General features: G+C 35.3%; 2 protein-coding genes across 12 annotated transcripts in view; one reads left to right on the forward strand and one right to left on the reverse strand.

Annotated features, from left to right (window-relative positions):
* The first annotated feature begins 1,079 nt into the window (after nucleotides 1-1,079).
* LOC124367943 overlaps nucleotides 1,080-21,723 on the forward strand; it is a 37,288-nt gene continuing 16,644 nt past the window's right edge. For 5 of the 11 annotated variants that reach the window (XM_046825162.1, XM_046825163.1, XM_046825166.1 and 2 more), the window contains exons 1-9: nucleotides 1,081-1,431; nucleotides 9,905-10,144; nucleotides 10,502-10,597; nucleotides 11,587-11,772; nucleotides 11,891-11,986; nucleotides 13,679-13,810; nucleotides 17,081-17,302; nucleotides 18,747-18,872; nucleotides 19,476-19,583. In XM_046825162.1, the coding sequence (XP_046681118.1) occupies nucleotides 1,267-1,431; nucleotides 9,905-10,144; nucleotides 10,502-10,597; nucleotides 11,587-11,772; nucleotides 11,891-11,986; nucleotides 13,679-13,810; nucleotides 17,081-17,302; nucleotides 18,747-18,872; nucleotides 19,476-19,583 (1,371 nt within the window). In that variant the 5' untranslated portion in view covers nucleotides 1,081-1,266. Of the gene's footprint in view, nucleotides 1,432-9,904; nucleotides 10,145-10,501; nucleotides 10,598-11,586; nucleotides 11,773-11,890; nucleotides 11,987-13,678; nucleotides 13,811-17,080; nucleotides 17,303-18,746; nucleotides 18,873-19,475; nucleotides 19,584-21,723 lie in introns of all 11 variants that reach the window. The other 6 variants (XM_046825164.1, XM_046825165.1, XM_046825169.1 and 3 more) reach the window with 5 other exon arrangements.
* LOC124367944 (piggyBac transposable element-derived protein 3-like) lies at nucleotides 4,474-9,445 on the reverse strand. The gene is made up of 3 exons (XM_046825174.1): nucleotides 6,852-9,445; nucleotides 6,386-6,603; nucleotides 4,474-6,210 (listed from the first exon to the last, which is right to left on the reverse strand). The coding sequence occupies exons 1-3, from the start codon at nucleotides 6,892-6,894 to the stop codon at nucleotides 5,026-5,028; spliced, it is 1,446 nt and encodes a 481-aa protein (XP_046681130.1). The 5' UTR covers nucleotides 6,895-9,445; the 3' UTR covers nucleotides 4,474-5,025.

Consider the following 21,723-nt stretch of genomic DNA (forward strand, 5'->3'; position numbering starts at 1 on the left):
ATTGTACTTCTGATTTTTTTCTTCCGTATACTGGGCCTGATCCGACATGTCAGAGGGTCTGGCTCTGAGCTCCGCCGAGACGGAGAATATGGAGGTGCAGAGAGTTGCCCACGCTATTATTGTACTTTTATTTTACCCGATCATTATTACATGGATAGTTCTACTTTGGAAAACAATGAAAACAAACGGAAAAGGGATATAGATGCTAGCAGCATTTTTGAGCATCAGGATAATATTATCTTACCAAACTTTAAAAGGCATTTATCAAGAGATACTACAAATTTTATAATCAATTAACTTTTGAAATTATCATACAAGTCAAAGAAAAAGTAAATTAACCCCATTTACAATAGGTAGAATAATCAAGAATCATTATGAAGACATTGAACACATAGAGAATTCAGGAAAAAATCTGTTAGTAACATGTAAAACCCATGATGCGGCTAATAATTTAGTATATTCTCAATACTTGTCGCATTATAATGTTTTTGTACCCTCAGTTAGCATATAACCATAGACGATTTCAAAGCATACAAAAAACAACTATACTTCTCAAAATGTACCTAGAAGTAAATAAAGCCCAATGGTATAAAGAGATTGTTGAAACGATGCCAAAATATACATGGTTAAAAATATTAAAATAAAAAGATGGGAAATAATGAACATTCTAAGATTAAGATTTGGTCACGCCAAAGAATCTTGGAAAAAACTTTGGAAGCTAATTTTTACGTGACCTGCATATAAAACCATGCTAGAAGCAAAGGTTTAAAATTAATTAAGAATAAGTACGGGATGAATTTTCAAAACTTAGCTAAAATTCTTCAATCAAATGGTTTGGATATTTTTAAAGAATCACTTGAATTTTTGAGCTCAATTAAGAAATTTATTCAAAACAAAAAATAATGCAGACTGCTAATATAAATGTAACCTGCATAAGGTCTTTCATCCAAGGAAGCCTGATAGACCTTTACGAGAAGTTATCTTAGATCCCTACAAGACTCCTACGTCAAGAATCAAATAGTACGTTGAGGCGGCATGGGATTTCCTGAAGCCTATTAGCATAGAGCTAACAACTGGAGAAGAAAAAAAGATAAAATCAGACGAAACTAGAGTACAGTAAGTAAACAAACAAATTCAAGACAATTTATAATCAACAATTTCGTAAGGAAACATTTTCTTTGCGATATAAGTCTAATAGACATTTATTCAAGTTGGATTGGTGAATACTTGTCAGTAAAAGGCAAATTTTTTATTCGTTAAATTTTAATGCAGGGTGTAAGTGATGCAGGGTGTAAAATAAGTCAAATTAAAAGTTCTATATCAAAATCACAAAATTTAGTAACAAATCTGGACTCGACATCTAGTAATAAATTCAGACATAATAATTCATCAACTCTTGAAGATAACGGTACTTCGAATTATAAGTTTAAGGTGAGTTCAATGTAAGAACCAGATAACATATGCTAATTTCAGGTAAATATCTTAGGTACCCGGGTAGATTATGATAAGCAGACCCGGTTTTTTATACCAAAATTATCAAACTATGTTTAATTATTATAACCAACGATATAATCAACCAATGGTAATTAATTTGAACAATAACTAAATCATCTGCACCAACTCTGTAACTGTACACATATTTTTATATTCTAAACAATTTGCTCTATAAGTAACTTCTTTTGGTAAATATTAAGATCAGCGACTACCGCTCCAATCACCGTAATTTTTTGCATACTAACACAGGTTAACGTAATTTCACCGAAAAAATAGTCCCGATTATTGCTAACATATAATAACCAGTTTTTCAGCAGTACAATGTTGGCAATACTAAACATAAATAACAAGACTTTCGACTATCAAACTAAAAACAATGGGCGACCATGGTCGTTTTGATGAGTTGAAAGTAGTCATGTGACAAACAGGAAAGTTTCCAATTGGCCGGGCGGATCACGTGACCTATAGAACGGCTTCGATTGACCGCCAGACGTAAACAAACAAACCCACATGGACAAGGAATAATTAGTGAAGTTATTGACATGGCGTGCAATGATTCTTGTCACACGCTAAAAAGACCCTAGCTTGTCTATTCAAAACTCAGATCACGCGATGCTTGCTCTTTTAGAAAAAAAATTAACTCGAGCTTGCAAAGTCCAAGTCCAGATCATGCCATGACTGCTTACACACACAAAACTCAGACAGAACTAACGCAGGTTTCATTACAGGCAAAAGATAAGCGGCGCGCATTTATCACTGATAAGATAAGACGAGCTTATACTAGAAGTAGTACCTGGACTACTGCCCTACGAACTAATAACACCAAAAAATGAATTAATGCACTGTCATTCAGGTTTTTTTATAATTTTATTTTTATCAAATTTTTTGGGGGGGGGGAGTAAACGGCTACGGCGACAATCGGGACTATTTTTTTCTGTGAAATTACGTTAACCTGTGTTAGTATGCAAAAGATTGCGGCGATCGAAGCGGTAGTCGCTGATCTTAAGATTTACCCTTCTTTTAAATACAAAAGATAGTTAACTTGGGTAGGGTACAATAAGCGGACCCGGTTTTTTATATCGAAATTGGTAAACGATATTACTTAATCATAACCATCAATATAATCAATCGATACTGATTAATTATTTTTAACGATTAATTAAATAATGTAAACACTTTCAAATAATACGCTTAATGTAATATTTCAATTTTATATAAGTAATATTTGATTATTAAAAATAACAGTCAATTTTAGAAAACTACACGACATTGCTTTTAAAGATGACAAGACATGTTTTTCGTGGCTTCAACATGTTGGACTCGTACTGAAAAACCTATGATATGAAATTTGTGGGAAAGAAACAACTGTAACTGTGAGAGGAGCAAATATGGTCGTCTTCAGTTTTCCTAATTTTGATTATAATAATTTGTTTGACTACTGTAAATATTAAATTCATATTTTAATTTAAAATATATGATTGTTATTGAGGATTATAGCTACTTTTACATCGATTTATAGTCTAGGATTTGAGATGCGAATATTAGGTATCGATGGTTACATTCTTCGATATAAAAAACTGGGTCCGCTTATCGTACCCTACCCACTCTCTCCCCTAGAGGAATATCATTGACTTTAATCAAAGTTGTCAGATTTTTTGAAGATTTTCTAAAACGTGTGTTGTAATGTCTATTTTTAAGAACAGTAACCAAACATTTTAACCACCCAACTTATTTTAGGGGGGCTCAAAAACCCTAAGACATATGACAAGGTGTGTGGAGGACTAGAACATGTACTAGTACGATTATAACGAAAATGCAGGCACAGAACAGGTCATGAAAAGTCCCTTTTTGTCCTGACAGTAACTTTGCTATAGATTTACAATAAATTATTACACACTGCGGTACTTAACGTATTAACACCACCACAGCAAAAATTTAACATGGTTTGTTGTAATTCGGGTAAAATATTTCGCTCCTGAAAAAATAAAATTGCATTTTGTTGTTTTTGGCAGATTCCAAATACGAATTTTAGGCAGTCAAACACAAGCTTATAAGTTAAAGGGTTGAAACAGGTGATACAAAATTGTTTCAATCCTTTATAATATATAATTATTTTTTTAATAAAAAAAATAGGGGGTGGGCATACTTGCGAAATAAAGGTTTTGTGAGAAAACTTGAAATGTGAGATTGCCAATTTATTTATTTATTTCAACAGCAAACACCAATCTTATACAGAAATCACAAAAAATAGAGTAAATAGTAATATAAATATAATTATTTAAAGTTCCATCTACTTTCAGGAATAATCAAGTGTATTGTACGTAAATGCGATTGTACTAATGATGCTAACCAAGCAACCAGTACTGCACTTAGGTGCATGAAAACAGATGTATAAGTAAGAGTTTAGGAATAAGAGTTTTAATAATTGTACATGAATGTAGGCTATGTTAAATTTGCATATAAATTTCATTAGTTAAATTTTTACACAGTCCAGTGGTGCCTAAATCACGTTGATGTGTTGACGGAGTTTATTGTGAGAAGTTATTATGCTGGGGCATGTTTGATCAACAGAAATAACAGAATTAACACTACAGATGTGTCGTTGACAGTCAAAAATATATCAACACAAATAGGGCTAAAAACCAAACTTTTAACCACTCTATCCTCCTGAGTCCAGAGTGGCTAATACTAGGCACTTGTCTTGATAGTACTTGAGACCTGAGGATTTCAATAAGATTTAGCAACTATGACCGAAGTGCCTTTTATTAGGCACTCTAAAAAATTGGCCTTGAGTCCCGAGAATTTTTTTCTTTAAAATATCATATGACATGATAATAACTTGTCTATAAACAAATGAAAAGAGCCAAAAAAATATTTAAAAAATTTTGTTGTGCCTTATTGCCCTTTGCCCTTTTTGATTGTCCTAATAATAGGCACTTCGGACTGAAATGGGTAGAAATGGTATAAAAACATAGTACATCCAGTTAAACCATATATTTTATTGAGTGTCAATTAACATGAGTACAAAAGAATTAAAAATACTGCACTGAGCTATCGTAATCAGACTTCCATGGTTTCTGTTGATTTTTGAGTTAATTAAAAATACTAAGTTAATTAGGATTTTTAAATCATGACCCTCAAATTACTTTGTGTGGTATTTAGCAAAACAGTTCCTTCCATCTACAAGGCAAAGATAAACTTTGCACTGTGTACAAAAAACAGTAGATTTTTTTAAACACTTTGGAAGAGCACACCTCTTTTGGATTTTCTTTGTCACCTCCGGTAAGTGGGTGGCGCCTTGCAGTCTTTTCTCTAAACATGGGCCCGCACTCTTCCTACGATCCAAAAATCCTTCTTCTTGGTGTCCTTGATCTTCATCCCCATTTTCATCAACATCCAGACGAACACTATTCTTCTCAATCATGGATTTACCTAATTCCAACTTGAAATGCCTGAATTGAACAATGTCCTTGGGAGATACTCCTGACGATTTCTTAATCTCCCTCATCTGAAGCCATGCATTTCCTAGGGCTACATCAAAAAAGTGCAATAAACATCTAACTGTCCATTTTTTAGTTCTAGATCTCGAAGGGCAATAAGATAAGTCCCTACACTTGGTTGGGACACTTGAATATACCTCTTCTCAGCCTTTGACCACCTTTTAACCTCACACATGGGCTCAACGGACTCATTAGTTGAGATCATAGTTACGGATTTGTTATCCAGCCACTTTGTTAATGCTATCGCACCATCGGCGCGAACACTGACAGTGGCTGAACCCCTACTTTGGCTTTTCTTAAAAATCTTGTCGTCAGGAAGATCATTATCCTGGGGAAGCCTATCCTTCCTAAAAGTCCCTGAGCATCTAATTCCACGATTAAGAAGTTCTTCAGCTAATCGTACAGTATTAAAATATCTGTCGATGTAAATGACATGACCAGGAACTAAAGACCGAATTAGATAAAGAACGGCAGACTCACATTGCCAAAAGCTTCCAGCAATATCTTGAGTAAAGGTGGTCTGATTCTGGTAAACCACAAAGTCACATATAATCCCAGTAGGATTAGCCAAAACAAATACCTTAATTCCTAAGGGGTTGGGCTTGTTGGGAATGTACTGTTTTAAGTCACTTGTGCCACTGAAGGGTATCATCATCTCATCTATACAGATGTGTTGATTTCTGGTTTGTTTTAAGCATCCTAACAAAACACGGTCAATCAGTGGTCTTATTTTCCATAGCCTATCGGCTTTCCTTTGCTCTTCATTAATGTCATCATCAAAGACAATTTTTAGTGAATTTCTTATTTGAAAAAACCTGTCCCTAGACATATGATCAGCAACTACAGCAACTCTCCATTCCTTGTCCCAATACATACGTATTTGGGGCAACTGTAGGGATGACATTACAAAATTTACTCCCAACCAAACTTTGAATTCTCTCAAAGATAAGTTCAAACTTTTACCTGTCTTAAGTACATAAGTCTGGTTGCTTTTCTCCACAAATTGTAAAAGAATATCATCATCATAATATAGTTCAACAAACTTCTCATTACTCCAATTCGTACAGTCCAGTGGTATATACGAAGGTTCGTGAAGAGTCACAGGATCAGGAGAAAAAATGCCTTTTCTCCATGGTTCGGCAGTAGGTATGTTCTTTGTTCTCTTGATTGGTGGTTGCAGTTTAGTATTTTTCTTCCTTTTGGCTAGTTGATTTTTCTGAAAACAATCAATAAAATAAAATAAATCATGTACTCAGTTAAAGTATTTCATTAATAATTTTCAACAGAATTTTAAGTAGAATGTGTAACCATAGTAATTACATGTATTTTGTTTGTACAAGTTAGATTACATTAGGTTAGGTTAGGATAAAGAAATTTGATGATCAAGTTACCTTTACTGCTGTTGATGTTGTGGGTTCGTTATCGCTGTCACTAGTTGAGGGATGATAGTCAGGGTCGCTGTCAGTATTGTCACTCCAATTCGCTTGAAATAAAGATTGCTCTCTTGTGCTGGCACTGAGGACATTATCTTCATTTTCTTCATCATTGAAATCCTCGATCTCAGAATCATCAGTCCCAAACAGACAAGCATTGATTTTTCTTGGTGTCACTGTAAAAAAGTTTATACTGAAATTCAACATAATAAAGACCGAAGTTACTAGTATTAGGTATTAGTAAAATACTGCCTTTTGGTCTTTAGCCCTGTGTGCCTAATATTAGTCACTTAGATTGCACAACAATTTGTCCTATAAAGAAACTGATTATTGTTGCATTTAATACACTACATAATAACCTTGTGATGTGTTTATGACATATAAATATAACTTATAAAGTAAAACAATGGTTTTATCTACTTACATCGTTGATTTGTAGAGGATGATTTTCTGGGTGGTGTTGCCATCTTGTTTGTTTCAATGCTGTGTCACACTGACGCACCCTAGCGGTGAGTTGAGGAACTACATCAACAAGGAACATTCTAACCTGTACAGTGCTACCTCCTATTGGGCAGTCTGATAACCAGCAAGCCATGGAGAGAATTTTGAAGTTAAGTGACTAATACTAGGCACTCAGGAATTTGTTTAAGTATACATCAGTTTACGCTCAGGACTCAACTGAGTTGTAGTTAATGGCCTAGTATTAGTCACTTAGGAGTTAATTAGAAAAAACAACAAAAATCCCTGGGTCTCAGGAGGCTATAGCATAATTAAAGAAGATTCTGCAAAAATAAAGAGTGAAACACAAAAATATTGTATTTATTTGAGTGTCTTTCACAACATTGCATTTCATACAGGTTGTGGACCTAGGTTTAACTATTAAGGAATAGATTTTTAAAGAATACAATTTTAAGATTGTAGATTCAGTTGTTACAAAACCGGTTAGATCTGTATCTTAATTAGTTATAAAGTCTGTATTTGTAAGATTGGTTAAGGTCCACATACACATGCAAATTCGTCTTGATTCTCCAGGAAATAAACCAGTTGCCTCAGTTAAAAAGGTTTAGGCTTACATCTTGGCCACTTACTACGATACTTGGTAAATATCCACTATACATAGAGTAGTTAGAATTGTATATAAAAAGCATCTGTAAAGACAAATTTTCATAATTTTAAAGAAAATAAGTGTTTCAATTCATATCGGTCTCTGTGGTTTACTGTTACATCGTCAGTGTGGTTCAAATGCTTGATGACAATTATTCTCTCTTTTATTCCAATTTGTTTACATTCTACTTATCGGATCATTTGAAAACTTAGTGTTACAAAAGTCTAATCTGTACCGACTGAATACAAACTGCAATTAACATTCTGATCTCCAAAAAATTTATGAAAACTGAGATACAATGAAGGGGAAAATTGAGCAAGAAACATTCCTTTTGCTGTTATTCTAAAGATATATTGTGCCACATCAAAACTATGTTTCTAATCTTCTATATTAATCTTGTTTACTTCAAATGAGAAAAACATGCAGCTGCAATGAAAAAAATGTTCTTGTGACTGTCAAGTTATAGGTGCAACATTAAACCATTAATGTGGAGAAATGTTAATTAGTTAATCCATATGCTTAGTCATTGCTAACTTAAGAGGCCTGGTATATTATGTTTTGTTTGGTTTAGGTTAGTTAGGAACCAGTTCTTTCGATCATATTAAATGGTTTTGAGATTTAAGGGATGATCTGGTTAGATACCAATGAAAATCAAACCAACATAAGAGTAGTTTGCATTTAATACTACAGCACAGCGCACCTTCATTACAGTAGATACTGTACTTAGAAGTCACATTTATTAATATTTATTAATATGATTTTGAGTCACATCAGATATTAACTCTTTGCAATTATCTTAAAAAATATTAATGTGCTAATGTTAGACATAAATATAGCTTCGTTTGACTATTTGGTAAAGTACAAGGAACAATTTACACTGTTTTTGATGTCTCAAATCCTTTGATTGTGTGTTCCAATGTATTCATCTCTTGAAACAAAATATAGCAATTTTCTCCAATCAACATTTCAGATGTGTTGAATCGTACCTGTATGGTCATTATCAGTGTGTGGAGTCAGTGAAAACTTGTTAACAGAGGAGTTTCAAAGGGCTCTATACTCAGTTCACTGTTATTTTGCGTTCACAAAAAGGGCATCTGCTGGAATATTAATAAGTACAATTACAATAAATCAATTCTTTGTAATGCAATTGATATAGAAGAATTAACGTGACTAATGTAAGTTCGTAAAATGATAACATAGCTCATTTGGTGTACTATAAAGTACTAAAACGTAATAAAAGAGAACTCAAGTTATTATTTACCTGCAGAAGGACCAGTATCATTAACTCCATAACCGTTCCTAAACTAATTCATAGTAATACATCAACAGAACAAAAATGAAGACCTTTGATTATTTAACACAATTTTGAATCGAAATGATCAAATTAATAAAATACTCAGAAAGATCTTCATCAGAATACTTAATTTAAAACAAATTATTGTATATTTACATGTACAGGGATAATTATTTGTGAAAACTCTTGATCTCTTACACTTAAAGTGGATCTGTTAAAAATGAAATGTCTAAAAGACAAATTATAATGTTCATGAAATAATTGCGTTTGATTTATTTTTCATCTAATGTTAGAGAGACAATAGAAATCCTTTTATAAAATACCTGTTATTGAATTTAAAATTAAAAAGACTGAAACTTTTACATACTGTATTAAAAAATAAATTAGCCGATGGGCGAGCAGTCTAAGATGTCGGACTTTGTATCTGAGTAAGAGATGAGATGAGAGGTTCAAATACTGTCTGTAACTGTTGCACTTTTTATCAGTACTATTGAACTTGTACCGTACCGACTACCTCCTTTGTTCTGTTTTGATAATATCCTTGCACAGGCCAGTGGCCCATGAGGATAGGCAGAATAAGGTTTAAAAGGGGACAGACCTCTCCTTTTGTTTTATATATATATATATATATATATATATATATATATATATATATATATATATATAATTTCAATAAACATTGAATCACAAAAAGTACTTGCTCCACCGAGACTCGAACCCGGATCTCTCACTTGCCGGGTGAATGTGCTACCTTTACACCACACAGCCCTTACTTTTTACGATTCAATTATTTTGTATTTACCATTTCCTATATATAAGAAACTCAGACCTTTCAGAACTGGTCTTTAACTTCCAACATTGGTTCAACACATGCAATATAATGCAGAACTCACCATACTAATTCATTAAACAGTTGCTTTCAATAAATTATTCAGTGCAATCTTCTTCCTCAATAATTAAAATTACCGTTATTGTTGAATCAATTCTGTATTTGTTTGTCCTAGTTTAAAATGGTTTCAAACAAGATATTTATAACAGTTATTGTGAGTGAAGGTTTTAAAGAGGTAATTTTTACCAGTACATCTCGAAACCAGAGCTTGAGGCAGTTATAAAGCGTGTCCGAAGAGCAAAGCAGAGAAAGAGAGATGAAGAGGAGTGGAAATACTTTGTCCAATTAAGACAGGAGCCGAGGGATGCAAGTTCATGGCAAGTTTGCAGTGCAACCGGAAGGTCGAACACTTGCGTGGAGTGTGGGCTCCCAGAATCAACTCCAACATCTTCGTCCAGTGACCGCGGACAATCTCAAAGTGGCGAAGAGGTGGGATGATGTTTAACTTCAAGATTTATCTCTATGAGCTCGTAAATTGATTTGTATTTCATTGTAGCTATAAAATACACCTTTATTGATGCACTTTTTGTGGTTATTTCGAATTTGTTATGGCATGTCAGCTTAAAAGTTTGTTTATCCAAAATATTCTATTGTTTTCTTTTTTAAGGTCAAAAAAAGAATACGCTGATTTTATATCCTTAACCCAATATTTTTGTGACCTCCTCGGAAATGAAACCTCGGCTAAAGGGCCAAAACCTTATCTATTAAAACATTGAGGAGGTCAGAATATTCTTAAGAGTGTGATAAAATTTTTGGGCATTATTATTTAAACAAATTTAATTTCAGGAAATATCAAAAGACAGTGGAACTGTTAAGGCAGCTGTTTCTGTTCCTGAAATAGTGGCAACAACTGAGGATGTTATTGCTTCTCATACTTATCAGGTAGGTACCAATACAAATTTAATTCAGTTGTCAATGGTTGGTCAGTCAGTGCAGATCTATTGCACCTGTATTCCTTTGTCTGGTTTCAATAATTATTAGTGTTTTGTTTTTATCGTGTTGTTTGTTGTGATTCTTGACTTATTTGTGTTACAACAACCTGGTGTAATTTGTTCATTTAACATAGATTGTTATGTTTTAGGTTAGTTATCCACTTCAGAAAGAGATCATATTACAGATCTAGAAACGTAGTGTTACTGATTTTTGTATCACTAAACAATGGTAAATGTCAGGAAAATTCATGTTTCCTTTAGAATTCGTTCATTGTCAGAAACTAACCTTAAAAAAAGGTGTAATTCTATATTAAGTCTTTGATAGTATTACCAAGGGTCTCAATACAGTGTCAATCATTGTACAGTTTCAGTAAGGAGGCATTTAAAAATAAGTCTTTAACCCTCTCCTGGGCTTTTGCATCAAAATGCCTCAGTAGGTAGCCTGGTGCTAAAGTCCTAGCGCCATTAACTGCTTTATCATTGCTCTCTGTTTTATTTAATTAGAGCCCCAGTATCTTTCAAATTTAGTGAATGTTCTTAGTTTGTTTCATCATTACTTTAATACAAACACTTTGAATGATTAATAACCACCATCAATCTCAAATTACAGTTAGTACCTCAAAAAGTCCCTCTAAATAAACCCAGCAGAGCGACAGGTTGCAATTTGAAATGTTGCCATTACCCATAAACTAGATCACTTAGCAGCCTAGTCGTTCCGCTTAACAGATCCGGAACTTCTTGGCAAGTTTAGTGAAGTGTTCGGATGGAAAGTTGAGTTGAAGTGAACTGTTCCGGGAACATTCTGGTTCCGGAATATTCCGAAGAATAGGCACATCTCAAGATTAAGTTTTATCTTGTGTAATATTTGACTTCCGCCAACTTCATGCCACCTAGTCAGTGCTAATTGACTATTAAGACTAAAATGTGGGTGTTGAATAGTTGAGTCCTGGGCTGTTGAAGCGGCTGGAGGACCTGATATCCACAGTCGGCAGGATGACAGCTCTGCTTCTCAACCCTGGACTGTGCTCTCAGCTCGAAGACGAGGACGTGGACAGGACCATCAAACGAAGCCTCGAGTTTGACGCCATGTTCGCCAGAAACCACCTTTATGAGATTCAGAGATTGGTAACAGTTTTCTATCTATTCACTTAATCAATGCTAACACTAGAAAACTCTTGGGTAAAAACAATCTTATGCCGACAAATGGTTAAAAAAAATTGTTGATGCCATTCGAATGTTCCAGTTGAAAGACACAAAACAACTGATCAGGTCTGCCAACACAATAGAGCTGGAGGCCAAGATAGTTGGGGCACTCAAGTGTGTCACTCAGGCATTACAGGTAAGCCTGACTATCAACAATAACACCATCCATATTTGTCAGTTAGTGTGTTGTATACAGAACCCAGAAATATAACATGAAAGAAGCAGCCTTAATCTTTCCGATTTGTTTATTTGTGTATCGGATTTGCAGTATTTTAATGTTTCAGTATTGTATTTAAAAACAAAATATTTTTGTAAAATGGGTTATACAATTTTGTACTAATAGGTATACTTGCAATTTATTTGGCCATCTTGATTTATGCTACACCAGTGGTGTAACTAGAACTTGGGTTTGAGGGAGGGAGAGGAGGGATTGTAGAGCACACCACACCTGAGAGCATGGGATACATCTAAATTTGAATAGATTACAAGAGCTTAATTCAAATTTAAACATTTAACTGTTGTATTTCAAACAAGTTTTTTTTATTTATAGGGAGAAAGAGAAAGAGCCTCACTTGCCTAACAAAATACATTCTTTAGCCTATTGTTTCTGAGGGAGTAGTTTTTCTCATAGGCCTTTATTATAGCATTTTTTGCCAGTTGTTGAGACCTTTCCAGTTCAAACTTGTTTTTTTTTATAAGGTTCTATTCCCAAAAACTTCTGCAAGAGCCTCCAGTTAGTAGATTTAGAAACCCTATATGGTACGTCCATCTATACTCCCGCCTCTAGGTCGATTCTAACAAAACACTGGTCCAATAGTGGGTATCCTGTGAGACATGCCACCTAACTAAGTTGATATTGTTTAGGCCTTTGGATAAGGTGATACAACACCTCTTACCTTACTTTTGTAATAGACATGGGTTCTGACACCTTATTTGCCAGTTCTAAATCATGAGAAAATATAAACTGGAGTATATCCTTACATGTAGTATTTATGTTGGTGCTGCTCCAGTTGGTGTGGTGCATATTACAGTCACAGCCGAGGATGAGAGCCACACCTCTTTCTCCACAGTACTGCTGAAGCCTTTCTTTTTCAATTGGTGGACAATTTAATGAGGGATTAGGAAATTATACCTAGGCAACAATTACCTCTTTTTCTCTTGTTGAGTGTCAACTTATACTGCTACTGCCACCAAGTCTCTAGTTAATAGTTCTGTAATACGAAAATCATAAGTTTGTTTAGAGAGCCAAACACAGGCTCTTGAGTTTTCAATAGTTCGATATATACTGGGTTACCAACTTGAGTTGTTAGGGCCCTGATGATTCCTTTATTGATGCAAGGTTCCTGGATTAGGACGACACCCAGGCCTGTTGAGATAAACCTTCCCAAGGTGTCGGTTGCGCCCCTAGCATGGTGGAGGTTAATCTGAATGAAGTGTGTTATTACACTTTTTAACACCCACCAGGTGGTCCATTCCAAGAACGTAGCCAGGAAAAAATTTTGGGAGGGGTCAAGATGATTGATGTTTTTCTGTAGTGGACAGAAAGTAAGGCAAGTGCAGTCAACCACTGATTCCTGATTTTGTTCCTTAAAAAGTTCTTGACCCGTTTCAATGTTAATCTTTTAGTAGTATGTCAGTAATACTGAATTATTTAAATAATATTCGTTTCAAAAAATTGAAAATATGGGGGCGTCTGGACCCCTTGACCCCCTTGCTGGCTACGTCCTTGGCATATAGTTTAAATGTCCGATGGATCTCCAGTGGGTTGAAACTAATTTGTTTTACACTTCTCTATAACTTGATTATAGTATGTGTCAAATTGTGGCAGGTGTATATGAGACATGTGAGCAAGGGATCACGGATCAAGTACCAGCAGGTTGTTCCAATCTTCCAGAGCATTACGAGTATAGAGAAGCTCTTGGAACATTTGACTGGCCGACAGCTCTTTCCCATGCGCCAGGTATGTGCATACCAGTATCTATTATGTCTTGCTGAAATTAAAATATATATCCCTTTCGATAATTTATTTGATTGCCAAGAGGCATTGGCTTTTATGTGTTCTTAAAATTTACCTGTAAAGTTAATAAGAGGTTAATGGTCCCAATTGTACTCTGTCAAGATTTGCTTTCAACTATAACAATATTAAACTTGGGCACTGTTTATAGTATCATATAAGACCTTTTTTGCCATTCTTTACCAAAAGTAATCATAGTTAGTTTTTGTTTTTAAATAGTTGTGTTGTATATAATTTTGAAGGAAGCAACCGAGTTTTCTACATGTTATGTGGCTATGATGAGAAAGGACAATTGGTTCAATGTGAGTTTATTTGAGTAGCTCCAGTTCACCTTCGTCCATTTTAGTGCATCGTCGTTTTAACATCAAAGATTCAAGAGGTGTTCTCATTGTCTCATCAGGTGCACAATCGAGTGCACTACGATGTTTTAAACCTGATCTAAGTACAGTGGAGCAACCTAGTTTTCTAACACCTAACGTAACTATGTGCAAAAATTGTGGACCTATACAATTAATAAATAAACAATTAACAAGAAACAACAAATAATAACGATGTAACAAAATCAACAACAAGGATTCTATAAAATAACAAGCAAAGGTTTAAGTAACATAAATAAATTAACATATATCATTTAAATAATTAAGGTCCTGATGTACAGGCTAGAAATTCATATACAAAAACTTTTCTTGAACACATTCATAACAAAGTGTACCCCATTGGGTACACATGATCTTTCACACCTTCCGTCGTGTACCCGATCGGGTACACACCGGGCTTTCGTAAAGCACGTCGTGCACTCGATGGGTTACACGTTGTTATGCATTTAATTATTACATTTTTATTGTTTGCTTGTCTTGTTGGTATGTTAAATGTGATCCTGCGTTTATATAAATTCCTTAGACTATCGTGTACTCCGTTGGGCGCACAATTGCTTAATTTTTTAGGTACCACTTGGAGTACATGGAAAAACATTGAAAAAACGTATTGAAATAATCTTTTTGTGCAAAATTGTGAAGCCTACATACATGTCTCGTATTACTTAGAGTTTTTTCGTAAAAGAAGTGATTACAGGGTTTTCCCCATTATTAAAAAATTCAATGGCAAATAAAAATGTTCGGAAATAAACCGTTGTTGTGAACGTGTTTAAAATTTTTGTATAACAATTTCAAACTTCTCCTAAGGCATATACCATGCTTATTCTAATAATATATTGAACAACTTAAGTTTCATAAATACATGACTACTCTCTGTCTTTACTATTCTTATTAAAAATAAGTCAGGATGAGATTTTTATGGGCCGAGTTTTGATGATTGTCTTCTGGTAGGAAGTTTATGGATTTTTTATCATCTATTAGGCAACTGTATTATGTCAAAATGTTATGTTATTGTTAATATATTCTATTTTAGATTATTTGAGTATGAAGGCTATCCAGAAAGTAGATTAGTTTTGCTCTGTAGCCGCTAGGGTAGGACTATCAGCCATTTTGATGTCAGAGCGTTTCTCTGTTCACTAGCTATCCATCTATGCTAGTAAGATGTTACTGTCACTCCTTGTTGTTTTACAATAGTTTTAACAATGTTTTAAAATGACACAATTGAAAAATCCACAAGTTGTTAAGATGGTCGGTAATACGGTTTTTGTTGGCTAAGCACAATAAACCAATTAAGATTTATCGCCTGTGAAACTCTGTGAAATTTATGGGAATGATGTGAACTGGAGGTGTATTGTAGCTACCTGAAACAGTTGCTGCTGGAGACCAGCACCACAGAGAACCGGTTTATCTATCAGGTCTCGATTTCCCTAGCAGTGTATCGATTGTACCACAGGAACTGGAGGTGTCTTGTACCTACCTGAAGCAGTTGCTGCTGGAGACCAGCACCACAGAAAACTGGTTTATCTATCAGGTCTCGGTTTCACTAGCAGTGTATAGGATGTACCACAGGAACTGGAGGTGTCTTGTAGCTACCTGAAGCAGTTGCTGCTGGAGACCAGCACCACAGAGAACTGGTTTATCTATCAGGTCTCGGTTTCACTAGCAGTGTATCGGATGTACCACAGGAACTGGAGGTGTCTTGTAGCTACCTGAAGCAGTTGCTGCTGGAGACCAGCACCACAAAGAACTGGTTTATCTATAGGTCTCGGTTTCACTAGCAGTGTATCGGATGTACCACAGGAACTGGAGGTGTCTTGTAGCTACCTGAAGCAGTTGCTGCTGGAGACCAGCACCACAGAGAACTGGTTTATTTATCAGGACTCGGTTTCACTAGCAGTGTATTGGATGTACCACAAGAACTGGAGGTGTCTTGTAGCTACCTGAAGCAGTTGCTGCTGGAGACCAGCACCACAGAGAACTGGTTTATCTATCATATCTCGGTTTCACTAGCAGTGTATCGGATGTACCACAGGAACTGGAGGTGTATTGTAGCTACCTGAAACAGTTGCTGCTGGAGACCAGCACCACAGAGAACCGGTTTATCTATCAGGTCTCGATTTCCCTAGCAGTGTATCGATTGTACCACAGGAACTGGAGGTGTCTTGTACCTACCTGGAGCAGTTGCTGCTGGAGACCAGCACCACAGAGAACTGGTTTATCTATCATATCTCGGTTTCACTAGCAGTGTATCGGATGTACCACAGGAACTGGAGGTGTCTTGTAGCTACCTGGAGCAGTTGCTGCTGGAGACCAGCACCACAAAGAACTGGTTTATCTATAGGTCTCGGTTTCACTAGCAGTGTATCAGATGTACCACAGGAACTGGAGGTGTCTTGTAGCTACCTGAAGCAGTTGCTGCTGGAGACCAGCACCACAAAGAACTGGTTTATCTATAGGTCTCGGTTTCACTAGCAGTGTATCGGATGTACCACAGGAACTGGAGGTGTCTTGTAGCTACCTGAAGCAGTTGCTGCTGGAGACCAGCACCACAGAGAACTGGTTTATTTATCAGGACTCGGTTTCACTAGCAGTGTATTGGATGTACCACAAGAACTGGAGGTGTCTTGTAGCTACCTGAAGCAGTTGCTGCTGGAGACCAGCACCACAGAGAACTGGTTTATCTATCAGGTCTCGGTTTCACTAGCAGTGTATCGGATGTACCACAGGAACTGGAGGTGTGTTGTAGCTACTTGAAGCAGTTGCTGCTGGAGACCAGCACCACAGAGAACTGGTTTATCTATCATATCTCGGTTTCACTAGCAGTGTATCGGATGTACCACAGGAACTGGAGGTGTCTTGTAACTACCTGAAGAAGTTGCTCCTGGAGACCAGCACCACAGAGACCAGGAGTGTTGTGTCCAGAGCGAGTCACAAGGTACCGAGAGGCCACAACACACGCAAGCCCTCCACCGATCTGTCCATGTACAATCGTCGAGGCCGAGACTGGAGGCGCAAGTCCGCAGCACTCGCCAGACAGCGGTTCGGCCCTCCACTGTACAAGAAGGTGAGATATAACGTCAGTACGGTGTATAGCACCGAGTAGTGTCAGTAACATATTATTATCTAATTAACAATTTAAACTATACATTTATTTAAACTGACTTCATCTTGAAACTAAGGTCACAAATTTTCCCTAATACTATAATTACAAAACAATAAGTTTTCTTGAGAGCATACAATAAAACTGGCATGATTATGAGTAATAAATATGTACCTTCGTTTTTCTGTAGAACCATTTAGACTTGAGCATCTCCTATAAGGACTAGTGATCTTGGCAAATATTCCCAGTGGGAGGCAACTTTTGAAATGGAAATATTGCCGGGAAAATTCCTGAAAATTGGGACTTTGTGAAAATTTCTATATTTTGAATGTTTTAACACTTACTAACAATTAAAGAACCCTAAAACTAGGTTAACTACGTACATTCATGTATTTCAATCCTAGAATTATCATTCCAAGCAATAGTTACTGTGAAATAGTATCCTGGGAATTATAGAACTAAATGAATTTTAATTACTAAACTATTATTAAAATCTCTAGCATTTAAAAAACAAGTAATTTCTCATTGGAACTCGTGTTTAAACATCCTAAATCTAAAATACTAAAAAAATACCTACTGTTATAAATTCACTGTTTCTTTATGATTATCAGCTTTACAATTTTTAATTGTAAAACCAATAGTATAAATAATTATACTATTTAGTACATTAATGATTTAATAAACAATAGAGGAATTACAACTTGCTATAATATGTACTTAATTCTTTGATCTTTAAAACATTGAAAAAAAGTTCAGATCCAAAAACCTAAACCTATTTCCAAATACTTTTCTATAATTTAAAATAGAAAGTAGGAATGCTCAAATAAAAATAGTGTTAATGTTAAAGAAACTAATTAAGTTGGTCATAAACCATGATTTAGCTCTTAAGGGTAATTTAATTACAACGACCTTTACTAAAGAAATTATAAATTCCCAGGACTTTTATTTAATTATAATTTTATTTTTAAATATATTTCAGTTTTTGAGTTTTATTTAACAACATAATAACTTTTTTCCTTATTAATTTACAGTTTTTGAGCTATCGTGCTAATTAATTATTCCAGGAATTGATGAATTTTGGGAATATTGCTGGCAATATTCTATCAGAATATTTCCTCGATTTTAAATTCCCGGGAATTCTACATCACTACAAGTACATTTATGTCCATGATACTGCCGGTAGTATATTATTGATTTTCTATTCCTCTCTGTTTTCGTCTGTAATATTCTTTCATATGTATCATTTCTTTCATAATAGATTTCCAAAATACAAAAGTATTATGTTTTCACCATTATTTTGATTTATTTTGTTGATTGTATATTTTTTCACAGCAGGTACAATATAGGATTTTTGTGTAATATTTTTGTTTAAATTATACAATTTATTGTTGAGCTAAACTGGTTTCAGCATCAGAGAAAATCTGGGTCGGGTTCGGCCACTGCCAGGGGAAAATTGGATGCCAAACTTAGGAAAGATCCTACTCTAAGTGGTACAACAAGCCAAGTGCTGAGTAGTAAATCTTATGACAAGTCCGTGAGTGATTTTTATAAACTTAGTATCTTCCGTTTATCCAGTAGGAGCCTAGTTTTCTGCGCCTTCTAATCTTAAATTGATTTAGACCAATTACATGCTTTATATTTTTACTAGAAATTGCGTTATTGTTGTTTGACACTTTTGTATTTATAGTTTTTGAGAAATTAGTGTAGAATTTGGTATTTTTCTCTTTGTAACTTAAATGATGTTTTACATAGAATTTTTTTATTTAACTATATAATACACAACATTTAAATAAATTCCTTAGAAATCTGTAAAACGTTGAATTGTAAAAGTTTGTATGCATCTAAATCAAAATGGTAAAATACAGACATATAATCACTTTTATTTTAATTTTCGCAATATAGATTTTTTTTAAATTACTCTATCATTAGAATGTTTATGGTTTTTCATGAGCTTTAGTTTATCGAGTGGCTACTAATTGAAGTAAATTATGAAAAAATCAAAATTATTGCTGTACTAATTCAAAACAATACTACACCACTGAATTTTTAGAATAAACAGTGTTTATATCAATCATTAATATTTGAAATGGCTAATGTGATATTTTCCATTGCTTTACGCTAATTAATATCTTGACAGGGTCTCTTGAAGGAAGGAACGAACGCCAAGGATGTGACATTTCGGAATGCTACTCGGGCAGTACCAGAGGAACAAATCACGACTATGATGGAGATGATCCCTCATGAGGTAGGAGAGTGTTGCTATAGACTTTGTACTGAATTATTGAAGCGGGTTTTTTTTATGCCACTAGGATTTTAATTGTGTATACTAAATCTTTTTGGTGAAAATCGTTCAAACCGATTTGAAAAATTGTACTGATTTCCCCGGGAATCGAATCTGTAACTTTATGGCTAGACAGCCGCAACCTTACCCCTAGGATACAGTGAGTAATGCTACTTGTTGGTGTGCTACTTTACTATAAAGCAAATAGCTCAGTTTAACCCGAATACCATTATAGAAGCAGGTTCACTAAATACACATTTTCCCAAAGTGTCTTTATCTTCCCGATATTTAAAATTGACTTAAAAATATTCAGTAAAAATTGTATAAGAGCTAGGCTGTACACTTTTACATACTCTCTTATATAGGGTTTTTCATTTTCGGCGGATAAATGTTGAGATGAAATAAAACACGCTATGTATGATATATGAACGAAATTTATTTTCCATTTGAAAGGCCACATGCTATATACATGTGTGGAATATAACATCGTTCAAATGTCCACCGCGGTTTCTCACAATAGTACGGATTCGAGTGGTCCAATTTTCAATTACTCTGCCACATAAATCCGGTTAAATTTGAGCGATGACTTGGGTTATGTTGATCTTAAGTTCATCGGTTGATTGAGTCCTATTGGCATAGACCTGCAACTTCAGAAAACCCCATAAAAAAATGTCTAGGGGTGTCAAATTGCACGATCTTGGTGGCCAATTCACGTCACCATACCTTCAAATCGTTCATTCAAAATGTTCATGGTTTCGTTTGCTGTGTGGCACGTAGTGCCGTCCTGCTGAAACAACATGTCGTTTACATCCATATCGTTCAATTTGGGCCAAAAGAAATCCGTTATCATCGTTCTGTAGCGTTTGCCGTTGACAGCAATGGCCTCACCAATGTTTTCAAAAAAATACGGACCAGTCACACCGACAGCCAAAAATCCGCACCAAACAGTAACTTTTTGTGGATGCACCGCTACCTGAAGAATCTCATTTGGGTTTGCATTGTCCCATATACAGCAATTATGCTTGTTAACATAGCCATTCATCTAGAAATGTGCTTCGTCGCTGAAGATAATTTTTCAGCCGAAATTAGTGTCCTAAGCCCACTTGGTGAACAAACAGTGTTGTCTATGGTCATACACTTTAAGCTCCTGGGTCAGTTGGATTTTGTACTAATGCAGGCCTAAATCCAGACACAAAATAATTTGCCAAGTTGAAGTTTGCGAAAGGCTGAGTTCTTGTGCATGGCGAGGAATTGACTGCCTCAGGTTCCTTTGCACACTTTCACGGACAGTAGCGACGTTCTCAATAGATCTGCTGTTCCTTTCACGTCTGGGTGTAGGCTGGTTGTTTATAGAACCGGTCTTCTCGAACTTAGCTACCAAACTTTGAAGAGTTGAAATTGAAGGACCTCCGCATCTGCCGTAAAATGGTCGCAACACATGTAACATTTTAACTGGTGAACACTCATTTTGATAATAAAGTTTAATCATCTGAACGTGCTGCTCAATCGTGTAACTTGTCATGATAAAATAAATTGTAATGAAATGGCAGAACTTACTGAACAACAATACACTAATAAAACAGCTGACACCAAAACAACATGGCCGCCACAGGCTGCCAACATCTACCCGCCCAAAATGAAAAACCCTATATAATACAATTTCAATAGTTATTTAGCTGAGACACTCAATTATACACGTGCAAATTTTAGAAATTGTTACATGTTCACATAAGTACACACAGTACAGTAGACATAATTATTTTGATATGAGAGTAAGAATTCGGACATTTGCCATCGTTATTTGCTACAAATAGTATAAACTATGTTTCAAGATTGAAATCTACCCTTTTCTTTAGGTGTGAAAAACCCAAATACATTAAGAAAGTTTGTGAGCTAAAAAATTTGACCATGGACTGCCATTTAAAGATGTAAACGATACCTGGTAGACGAACAACATGAAGTCTAGACTGTAGAGAATGAACCCAAGTGGTCACCGCACAGCAGCCACGAGAACAAGGAAACATGTTACACTCACACTAACGAAGGTGGCACACTGATGAGGAAATCAATGTCGCCATTTCCTGTCGTGGTTATTTTGCGCTCA

Source organism: Homalodisca vitripennis, chromosome 8 (genome assembly GCF_021130785.1).
Source record: "Homalodisca vitripennis isolate AUS2020 chromosome 8, UT_GWSS_2.1, whole genome shotgun sequence".
NCBI classification, from domain to species: Eukaryota; Metazoa; Arthropoda; class Insecta; order Hemiptera; family Cicadellidae; genus Homalodisca; species Homalodisca vitripennis.